Source organism: Octodon degus, unplaced genomic scaffold (genome assembly GCF_000260255.1).
Source record: "Octodon degus isolate 3935 unplaced genomic scaffold, OctDeg1.0 scaffold00312, whole genome shotgun sequence".
NCBI lineage: Eukaryota > Metazoa > Chordata > Mammalia > Rodentia > Octodontidae > Octodon > Octodon degus.
Genome location: NW_004524888.1, coordinates 512,769 through 524,252, shown reverse-complemented (window position 1 = coordinate 524,252; position 11,484 = coordinate 512,769). Strand labels below are relative to the sequence as shown.

Genomic DNA, 11,484 nt, shown 5'->3' with positions numbered 1-11,484 from the left:
AAACACAATCTGTAAAGGCTGAATCAAGAAGAAATGGGGGAAAAAATGAAAAAAAAAATCCTTGTTAAAAAGGGGGCTTGCCCCTTAGCTCAGTTCTTTAAGTGGCTGCTTCAACAAAGCAGTCAGGTTCAGGTTGCTGTGGTTCAATCCCCACAACTCAAGCCAGCCAAACCTGCCCTGAAGGCACTCAGAGCAAAAAAAAAAGAAATGGAAAATCTGAAAAGATCAGTAATACATAAGGATATTGAATCAGTAATCAAAAACTTCCCAACAAAGAAAAATTCAGGACCAGATGGCTTCACTGATGAATTCTATCACAGATTTAAAGAATTAACATAAATCTTCCTGAAACCCCTTCCAAAAATTTGAAGAGGAGAGAATACTTCTAAGCCCATTCAATAAAACTAGTATTATCCCGACACAAAACCATACAAAACATGACAAAGAGAGAAAAATACAAGCCAAAATCCTTGATGGATATTGACACCAAAACCTCAACAAAATATTAGAAAACCAAATTTACCACCACATTGAAAGGATTAAATGCCATAAGTTCAATTTATTCTTAGAATGTAACTATGGTTTAATATGTAAAAATCAGTTAACGCAACATTCCACACATGAACAGAATGAAGGACAGAAAAGACAAGGGATGCATAAAGTGTGTTTGACAAGATTGAACACTGTTTCACAATTAGAAACACTCAACAATCTGGGAGTAGAAATAACCTCAATATAATAAAAGCTGTATATGAAAAGCCCACAGCAAACATCTCATACAATAATAAAGACTAAAAGCTTTTCCTCTAAGGTCACATACAAGACAAGGTTGGATGCCTACTTTTGCCAGCTGTGTTTCATTTGGTACTAGAATCCTAAACAAAGCAATCAGGCAAGAAAAATAATTTTTAAAAATTTCTACAAATTGGAAATGAAGTAATAAAATAAAATCTGCTCAGAGGACCTAATCTTATAGGTAGAAAATCCTAAAGACTAATACAAATAGAAAGGTATAATACAACTAAAAGGAAAGCAAGAACTTGAGGACTATATAATGAAAAGAGAGCAAAGAGAAGAGCTAGGAAACATGACAGGGGCAAGCCATACAGTTATATGTAGAAGATGGGTAAGGCAATGATCCTGAGAATCTTCAGAAGATTTTTGAATCTTGCAGTTAATTGGAATGATTCTCACCCTGACTAACTATATATACAGACACCTGTGAACTAAGCAACTGCACTGAAGATGACAACTTATAATAGTAGGTTCATGCTTGGAGTGCCTGTCATTCTGGTCTTCTGAATATGGGCTACTTGTCATGACATGCCAGTTGCTGCCGTGCTGTTTCTTGGGTAGATGATTGTTCAAAAAGAAGGGGGTGGTGAATGAAAGCAGGAGACAGGGAATGGAATGTTGTGGAACTATCCTACTACAAGGTTGTATATGTTTAGATTTCTGGACTTATGTGTAAACATAAGAATTATATAATCTTTATGCCTATTTTTAAAATACATTCTAATTTCTTAAATGTTTTTTCATCATATTCTGTAGGGACTTAAAGTTCAACATATCAATACTTGATGAAAAATACCTGTTCCTTGTTATACCTAAGATGTTTGATATCCAGACAGATAGTGAGGTTAAGCTTAACAGCCTAGGTTGTATGGTAATAACAATAAACTTGTCTTGTGGAGAGTTAACAACCTAAGTTTGCAGACCAAAATTAGAGAAAAAGGAGGGCCGCAGGGAAAGCCAACATTTGGCCCTAGCTTTCTAAGGTCAATTAAGACTCAGGACATATGAGAACTTGTACTGTAACGTCATGTAACTCAGTAGTGTCCCAAATTTTCTGATCAAGGAGATTATGGGGCCAAAGAGGAAAGTGATTGATGATGTAGAGTTTGCCTAAGGAGAGTCACATGGAGAGAAAACATTCTCTCAGGCTTTCACAGAGAGCACACTGGCCAAGTAATGGCCATGACTCATCCAGTGTCAGCACTGACAAAGGTTCTACAATCTGAGGTACAGGATCTCAGGATAAATCCTGAGGGGATTTCACTGACCTTATCAGATCCAAAAGCTACAACTCTTGTTGCATAGGTCTTGCTGTATCTTGGTTTTAACCATCCAGCAGAAAAGTATAAAAATGAAGTATAAGAAGCAAAGCCATGGTGTTATGTTGAGCTGTAGGGGATTCAAGTCAACAATTTCTGACACTGCCAGTCAAGAGGGAGACCCAATAATATTATGGATTACTGGACTCTTTTAGAATATTTTACTACACCTATAATATTCAAATGATGGAACTAAACGAAAAAGGGGATACAGATGAATGTTCATTTTGTATCTGTGTATTCAAAATGGTTAGGATAGATATACAGTTACATTCTCTTAATGAATAGAGGGATTTGTTGTAATAGTGTTTGTAAATAGGATATCATGTCTACATCTTGTACAGCAAATAACCACTAGGAAGACAGTATGCAATGTGTTAATTATTGAAACTGTCATACCAATTTGATTTGAAACTGTCTCATTGCTATTTGTCTCTCGATAAAATTATGGGAAAAAAATGGAAATTAGAAAAAAGAAAAGAAAAGAAAATCCTAAAGACTACATAAAAAACTGTTAGGAGTAAGGACATGGGTCAGCAAAGGCTCATGAACTCCTGGAGTATGATTTCCTTCAAGATTGACCACACATGACTCCTGAGCTGCCTGCTCACCCCAGCTGTGCCCACAGTGCCAGCTGCTGCAGGATGGGGGACAACACAAGGCATGGCGAGCTCAGGTGGAGCCATGTCCTTCCCATACCAGGTATCATAATGGACTGCCCCAAGCCACTGGTGTTTGTACTGATTCAAACAGAATGGCTCTGGGATGTTTGGGCCTGAAGGAGAACCAGGGAGAAAGCGAGGAGCTCAGTTTGGAACAGCTTGACTTTAGCCATTTCATTCAGCACCTTGTGCCTCTATTTGTAAAACAGACTTTGCTCCCAGGCCCTGCCTGCATGGGCTTGAAAGGACACATGAAATAACATTGGTCCTCAGTACTCTCAATGCCTTACCCCACAAATGCATCAAGCACAGAAATTAAAGGTGCTAAATGTTTTAAGTCTAATTCAGCCTGGGTTATAATTTATTAAACCCTTTTGAAGAATATAGAGTCTGTGGTAGGAGGGAGACTCTTCCCAGGAGCAGTTCCTTTCTGCAAATGGATCCAGTCCTCCTTCTCCTCCACCTGGCCCAGTGCCCTACAGGCCCTGTGGGATGGGAGCTTCCTATTAGTCATTAGCTTCATAACTAATAAATGTACTGGATTACATCCTTAATTCTTCCATGGTACCTTTCCTTCATTATTTCCAGCTTTTTCTAATTTTTCATGGTGGAGAGTTTAGATCTGCTGCCTTGATGTGTACATGTACATACCTTCAAATATGTATCCTTCATTCTACCTCATACAGATTGGCTCTGGAGTGACCCCCATAGGCTATGTACTAAAGGCTTGGACCCAGTTTGGTGCTCCTGAGAGGTGGTAGAGCCTTAAAGGTGAAGCCTAGTGGGAGGTCTTTGGGTCACTGAGATATGCCTTGGAAGGGAACCGTGGGATACAGTCTCTTTTCCTTTCTCTCTTTCACTTCCTGCCACCACATAAATAGCTTTACTCTTCACATACTCCTGCCAAGCTGCATTATTATATGATGTCTACGTTCAGATACTGTGACATTTGAACCTTGTTAGTCCTGCAGAGACTGCCTTTCTCTCCCAAGGTCAGCCAACTCTTTGAGATTATTAAGAACTCACCTCTGGTCATATTTTTCAAATGCAAACCCACTGTTGCAGTATGCAGGGTCAAAGTCCCAGAAGTGAAAGACTGCTTTGATAGGAGAGCACTAGGGTACTCTGCTGTTCTGCTGTGTAGGGATTTGATTCACTGTGCTCAGCCAAGCATACAAGAAGAGCTGCAGCCATGATTCAAGGAGGCCTGACTATTGCTTGATAGACCTTGGCAACATTCATATGGTGCTGCTTTTACATGCATGCAAAATGCAAGGGTTGTGGGGTCAGAAAGACTTTATCCAGGTTTCAGAAGGCCCGGGAGACTGAATGCACTGACAGGACAGTGTATGCAGCTATGAGAGTGAAGCTGACAGTGCAGTGGAGACTCCCAAAAGTTGGAGAAACCAGTATCTGCTGAAAGACCAAAGGCGGTGGCCAGATCCAGCGCAAGAGGGCAGCCTATGAGGGTTACAACCACCAGCAATGCCATAGGGATAGGACTGACCATGCTGTTTCAAGTTTGTGGTTCACCACAACTTGCTGTGGATGCTGGACATAGAGCTACAGAGTTTAAGGTCTGCCCTTCTGGGTCTCTGTCGTACTATAGTCTCATAGGTACTATCTCTCTGATTCTTTCTTTTGGGATGGAAATGTTTATCTTGTATCATTGTACAGTGGCAGCATTTGACTTTCTTTTTGATTTTTACAGGGTTTCACAGCTAAAAGTTTGCCTTCAATCTCAGAAGACACAACAGAGTTGGACTTTTGAGCAATGCTAAGGCAGTTTGACAACTCTGAGATAAACTAAGTGCATTTTGCATTTTCTACATGAGTCTTTGGAAGACAGGGATGGAAGGCTATGGTTTATGTCTAGATGTCCCCCAAAGCTTCATCAGCCACAGATAGTGCTTTTGGGAGGTGACTAGATCATGACAGTGCTATATTTATCCATTTATAAATGAGTTCATAGCTAAATATTCTGTTAGGAGGTAGGGCCTGGTCAGAAGAGGCAATTCACTGGGGGCATGACTTGGGAGGGCCTAGCTCCCTTCCTGGCCCCTCCTTCCACTCTCTATTTCCTGGTTGCCATGAAGTGACACTGTGCCCTGTGTCATGCCATCCTGCCTTAGAGCCAGCTGACTATGAACTGAAACATGAGCCAAAATAAACCTTTCCTTAAGTTGCAGGTGTCCAGTATATTGTCCCGGTGATGAGGGAAATAACTGAGACACCAGGAAACCTAATCTCAGACCACCATTTCCTCTGTGGGGCTCTTACACTCTGAACTACTAGCCACCTGCCCTCATCTCCCCGCAACAGATAGATGTCAGACAACCAAGGCAAGGCCCTTGGCCCCAGAGCAGCTGAAATTATTCAAGCCAGCAATCCTGAGCCTGCTCACCCGGCCTCTCCTGTTCCTTCCTGTGAAAACCACTACAAGGCTCTCACCCATACTTCCCCCGTCTCCCAGCTTCCTCCTGGGCTTCCTGACTGGCCCAGAGCTCCCCCATTTGACCACTACAGCATGGTGTGCCTGTTGTCGCCTGATCTGTTGACTGCCCAGACCTTAATAATAACTCCTGTATGAAACATAACCCCAACCTTCCCTCTGCAAAGTTGATTCACAAGGCCAGGCCCTGGCTTTCCTTTCCTGCTAAGCCTGTTCTCTCCGAAGCCTGCTAGATTAGTAACAACCTCACAACCAGAAGCCAGCAGACCCAACTCAGCCAAGTCAAAGGTCTCACATGCACTGGTCACTTGGTGGCATCCCCACATTCTGAGGAACATGAATCCTTACACTGAGTCGTACTCCATGGGTGGCCTTGGAGAGGTACAAGGTGGTCTGTGCCTCAGTTTTCCCAGTGATGCTCACACTGCCTTCCTCACAGGGATGCTCACAGCAGACTCAGTGCAGAAGGCAGCTGTGGGCAGCCTCATCCATCAGACTGGCCATCACCCCTCCCTCCCACAGAACAAGCACACACTAGGGCTCAGGTCACCATGCAAGGTATAATGTGGGTCTGGCCTGACCTTCTCCAGAAGACTCCACCCCAGTACCCTCCCCTAGCGAGGAGGAGGCTGTGTGCTTCCCTCTTAAGAACCAGGCATGGGAGGAGCCCACCACAGACCTCAAGACCCTCCTGTGGATGGCTAGGGGCAAGGAGGGGAGGCCTACCTGGGCCAGGCTGACATCTTCATCAGCCCTTGAGGGCTTGCTCTCAGAGTCGGGCTCCTCACTCACATCACTGTCGGCCTCTTCCCGGGGGACATCCAGTGGGACCTGGCTGCCCATAGCTATCTCAGTATGCAGCTCCAGGCCAGCATGGCCTGGGGAGGCCTCACCACCATCTTCACAGGGGAAGTTCTCGCCGGCCACACTGGCAGATGGACTGTCGATCCCACTGTCCCGGTTGGGGATCTTCATGCTGCTTGGCTCTCCAAGGGGACCAGTATCTGGGTGACCATCCATTGCTGTGGCCAGGCTTTCAGCATTCCCTTGGTGGGTACCAGGCCCAATAGGAAGAGCTCGCAACTTCCCCAAGGCAGAGCTGCTAGGCCCAGCACTGTGTTCTCCTAGAGAAGACGCTTCTGGAGTTACTGAGGACCCTCCACTAGACTCCATCCTCAAAGCCGAAACTTCTGGGCTCTGTGACTGGCCAGGGGCTTCCTGTGAGGGAGAAACAAGCCCAGTTCAACGCAGCTTCCCCATACCACATTATGGTTTATATCTAAATGTCCCTCCAGAGCCCCGTCCCTCATAGGTGGGGCTTTGGGAGGTGATTGGATGGTGGAGGTGGGTCACCATGGGTGTGGCCTCCCTCCTCTCCCTTGCTTCTTGCCTGCCTCACCATGGACTATTTCTCCTTGAGCATAATGCTCTGCCTTGCCACCCTGCTTCAAAACCAGTTGAGTATGAACTGAAACCTCTACAAACTGTGAGCCAAAAAAAACCCTTTCCTCCTTTAAGTGGTGAGAGTTGGGTATTTTGTCTCAGTGATGAGAAATTAGGACACTATTCCCAGAGAAGACCTATGGGAAGACTGAAGCTGTGGTCAAAATCTCAGCACCTGGTCAGTCTTAGCTAGATGTTGTTGGAGAATGACAAAAGTTTTATTTTAAAAAATAAGTTTTGCTGGGCGTGGTGGTGCATTCCTATAATCCCAGCACTCAGAAGGCTGAGGCAGGATTATGAGTTCAGGGTGAGCCTAGGCAATTTAGCAAGAACTTGTCTCAAAAATAGTGTTTTCTATATTAGGAAAAGAAAAAGGAGGAGGAGAAGGAGGAAGAGGAGTAAAGTTATTCTGAGGTTCCTTGCTGCTCATAATTCAAAATATCTGCACAAAATAATAATGGCCATGAGGAGCACTGGGGCTTCCATTTGTAATACATCCTTCACACCTGTAATATGTGCAGGTGAGGCTGGCAACTTAGTATGTCAGGCCTCTTCCTCCTCACCATTGCCACTGACCATTGGACAGCAAAGGGAGCAGCTCCAGAGGCCACCGGCTGTGACCAGCCCACTGTCTCCCTGGGGAGCATCAGGCCAGCAGGTGGTCTCCCCCAACACCATAGACCAAGGCCCTTGCCTCCAGATTCTGCCTCCAAGGCCCTGAAGCCACTTCACACCCGGACCCCAGACTCTCCTGACACCCTCCATGGGAGGCAAATTCAAGTTCAATTCTCTCTCTCCCTCTCTATTTTGCTTTTTGAGGCAGGGTCTCGCTATGTAGCTCAGGCTGGCTTTGAGTTCAGTCTGTAGTCCAGGATGGCTTCAAACTTGTCCTAATCCTCCTCCCTCCTCCTGACTGCTGGGATTACAGGCGTGTGCCACCACATCTGGTTCTGATGCTGATCCTCGGTGCCCAAGGATTTCAAAAGCAAGACTGGATCACAATGAGATGAACAGTCTCCAAAATGGTCTTTTAAAATTTTTATTTGTTTACTCATTTTTTTAATATACTGGGTTGAACCTAGGGCTTTCACAACTGTGCTATATCTCCAAGCATTTTTTATTTTATCCTGAGATAAACTTGAAATTATATATATTTTATTTTTTCACTAAGTTGCTCATGCTGGGCTTGAACTTGTGATCTTCCCACCTCAGCTGCCTAGAGTGCTTGGACTACACACATGCTTGAGATCATTTTCTCAACCCCAATGTGCTGCTGCGGAGGAACCAAGAGGCAGCAGATGGTAGTCACTTACCCCTACCCAATGCAGTCCCTCTCACCAATGGTGGGCGCTGAGGGTTGACAGCCAGGTGCTTGTTTCCTGCTGTGCTCTGGGGTTGACCAGTAACAGCTGGAGGGATCCTCTGAGAATCTCTTGTCCAGCAGGTTTGCAGGGGGCTGTTTAGGAGGCCCTGGAGAAACAGCAGAAGGGAATGAAAAGCACTTCCTCTGACTGTCTTTAGAACAGCCAAGGGCACAGTGCTAAAGGGAGGGGTGGAGGAGGCAGCAGGGAACCCCACCCAGTGCAGCAGACCATGGGCAGGGCATAGGCATCTGCAGATGGACACAGAACACAGTGCAGCCCAACCTGGGCTCTGGCCTGATACATGCAATCTAAGAGGGGCAGGCAGCACCAGAGGCCATGCCCCATGGCCAAGCAGAGCCCCATAGCCAGGACGGAAGGGTCACCTCAAAAGTGTAGGCAGCTCCTGATGTGAGGAGAGCTGAGGTCTCCACCACCCACACCCACACCCACACCCTCACCCGGACACACACACACACAGCTCCCTGGCACATTTACGCCCACACCCACACACTCACACTAGCTCGCACATACACTCACACTCAGGAAGTCTTCTGCCGGCTGAGACTTTACATATGTGTCCTCTTCCTTGCTGCTAAACACTATAAAGAATTATCTTGGCGGAAGCTGGCTTTGCGCACTCACATGCACACAAGCAGGAACTGTCTGTCTCAGGGCCTGCCCCTGGCTGCCTCCCTCCTAGGGTAGAGGGCTGCTCCAGTGGGGTCCCCAGAGGCTCTGTTGTGGACGGGCCCTCTGGGCAGAGCTCCTCCGGGCCACTGTGCTCCTCCTGAGCATTTACTTCCTGAGGGAAAACTAGCTTTGAGTGGACCTTTCTTTCCATGACGCCACAGTCATTTCAGGTAGAGTTTATCACTGGTACCATCGCATTCTTAACAAACTCAGTGGAGAGAAATACTATGATTTCCAAACAGAAAATACATGTTTTGCAGCATTCTTATGTTAGCATGGGAGATGCGCTCAAGTTTCTAGAAGTAAGACATGGGGTGAAACGTGAGCAAGGCTCAGCCCTGGCTTGTGCAGAGGCTGCTGTCTGGCGGGGCAGAGCCTGGCTCAGCCCCACTCAGCAAGACTGCCTCACCAGAAATCTCACTTATTCTCACTTGAGACATCGCAAAAAAGACAACACACTGAACTCCAGGAAATGCAGAGACTGCAAGAGGCAGACAGCAAAGCCCCAAGTTCCTTGGGAGGTGGGCACAGATGGGTGAGCCTTCCTATTGCCCTGGCTCACTGCCTAGAGATCATTTCCAGGCCAAGGAGCAGGGAAGGAAAGTCTCTGGGGGCTCTTCAAGTTTAGAAGATGCAGGTGAGAAACCAAGGGAGACAGAGCTTTGGAGGGGAGAGTTCTGCACAGTGGAGGAATCCAGACACCCACAGAGGGGCCCTCCAAGACCACTCAGCATGCATATGAGGAAAGGCTGGACAAAGAACCACCCAAGAGCATTAGAGGGAGTGATCCATAGAAACCTTCACTCCAATCTCACCTATCAAATCTTGAGGATGGTCAAGCTGTGTACCGCATCATCCCGCTCAAAAATCCCAGATACAGCAAAGGGATTATACAAACCATAACGAGGGGGAAAAGAACCTAAAACCTCAGCTAATTGAAACTGACACGTAACTACACGGATACAACAGATAGAAACATTAAAATAGCTGGCCTGCCTAAATGTGAATGATGGGAATGGCTTCACTGCTGATCCTGCTTGGCCTTACCTGGTATTAATTTGGTGGCTTTACATCCAAACCCAACTAAGGCCATATAAGCAATAAGCAAGGGCCAGGACACCTTGGCCATGGCCCAGCAGGAGGACCAACAGCCAGTCAGTTTAGTGCCACCTTGTGATTCCCAGCTCACTGGAAGCACTGAGTACTCATCTTGGGGTCTCAGGCTGGGGAATGTTCTGGCATCTACTGATGTGGCCTGGTATACCTGACTTCTCCACTGAGAATACAGTGGAATGCTTCATGCCTTGAAATTGGGGTTGGGGGGGCTGGGGAGATGGCTCAATGGAATAAGCACTTCCCTGGCAAGCACAAGGGCCTGAGTTCAATCCCCAGTTACACACACACACACACACACACACACACACACACACACACACGAAAAGAAAAGAAATTGGGGTTGGGGGTCAGTGGGACCTTGGTGCAACCTAGGGGACCTGGGACAAACTGAGTGGGGAGAAAAGGAGACAATTAACACCACATCTGTCTTTCTGCTTGGACATCAGTCAGATTCTTGCACATTCAGCTCACACTCTCACCTCTAAGATCACTTTGAAGTTGTAGTTCCTATATTCCACAAACTCTTCAATGAAATTGAAAAGGAAGCAATCCTCCCAAAATCATTCCTACAGGCAAGTATTATACTGATACCAAAACCAGGGAAAGACACAGCTAAGAAGAGAACTACAGGCCAATCTCCCTCATGAACATAGATGCAAAAATCCTCAATAAAATCCTAGCAAATAGAATACAGCAAGTCATCAAGAAGATCATACACCATGACCAGGTAGGATTCATCCCAGGGATGCAAGGATGGTTCAATATTCAAAAATCTATAAATGTAATACACTATATCAATACAGCGAAAACTAAAAACCATAGGATCATCTCAATTGATGCAGAAAAGGCTTTTGACAAAGTCCAACAATCATTCATGCTCAAAGTCCTACAGAAAATTGGAATAGATGGCCTCTACTTCAATCTGGTAAAAGCCATTTATGAAAACCCAATGGCTAACACACTTCTAAATGGGGAAAAACTGAAATCTTTTACTCTTAGATCTGGTACAAGACAAGGATGTCCTCTATCACCATTCCTATTCAATATAGTTCTGGAATCATTAGCTACAGCCATTAGACAAGAGAAAGAAATAAAAGGAATAAGAATAGGTAAAGAAGAAGTTAAATTATCATGATTTGCAGATGACATGATACTTTACTCGGAAGACCAAAAATACTCCAAGAAGCTACTAGAATTAATACAGAAATTCAGTAGCATAGCAGGTTATAAAGTCAATACCCAAAAGTCAATAGCATTCATCTACACAGATAACAAACACACCGAGAGGGAAATTATAGAAACAATACCTTTTACAATAGCACCGAGGAAAATGAAATACTTTGGAATTAATCTAACTAAAGAAGTCAAAGATCTTTTCAAGGAAAATTATAGTACTCTTAAAAAAGAGATCATAAGGGCCGGCGGTATAGCTCAGCAGACTAAGTGCTTGCTTAGGTAAGCGCAGGGGCCAGGGTTCAATCCCTGGCTCCACATGCCACGCCAGCCCCACCCCCAGGTTCGCTGAGCCAGCAATGGAGTCCAGGCCTGGTGGCTTGCGCCTGTAATCCTAGCACTTGGGAGGCAGGAGGATCACTACTAATGTGGGCTGTGTAGTGAGACCCTGCACACAAAAAAGAAAACAT

At 45.5% G+C, this 11,484-nt stretch overlaps 1 protein-coding gene across 3 annotated transcripts in view; it reads right to left on the bottom strand.

The window, feature by feature from the left end:
* The window catches only part of Fgd3 (FYVE, RhoGEF and PH domain containing 3), a 57,787-nt gene that overhangs the window by 30,114 nt on the left and 16,189 nt on the right, over positions 1–11,484 (bottom strand). The window contains exons 1-3 of one of the 3 annotated variants that reach the window (XM_023707788.1): positions 8,573–8,801; positions 7,985–8,141; positions 5,955–6,446 (exon numbers count right to left, since the gene is read on the bottom strand). In XM_023707788.1, coding sequence (XP_023563556.1) covers positions 5,955–6,401 — 447 coding nt within the window. In that variant the 5' untranslated portion in view covers positions 6,402–6,446; positions 7,985–8,141; positions 8,573–8,801. Of the gene's footprint in view, positions 1–5,954; positions 6,447–7,984; positions 8,142–8,572; positions 8,802–11,484 lie in introns of those variants that run through there. The other 2 variants (XM_023707787.1, XM_004647567.2) reach the window with 2 other exon arrangements.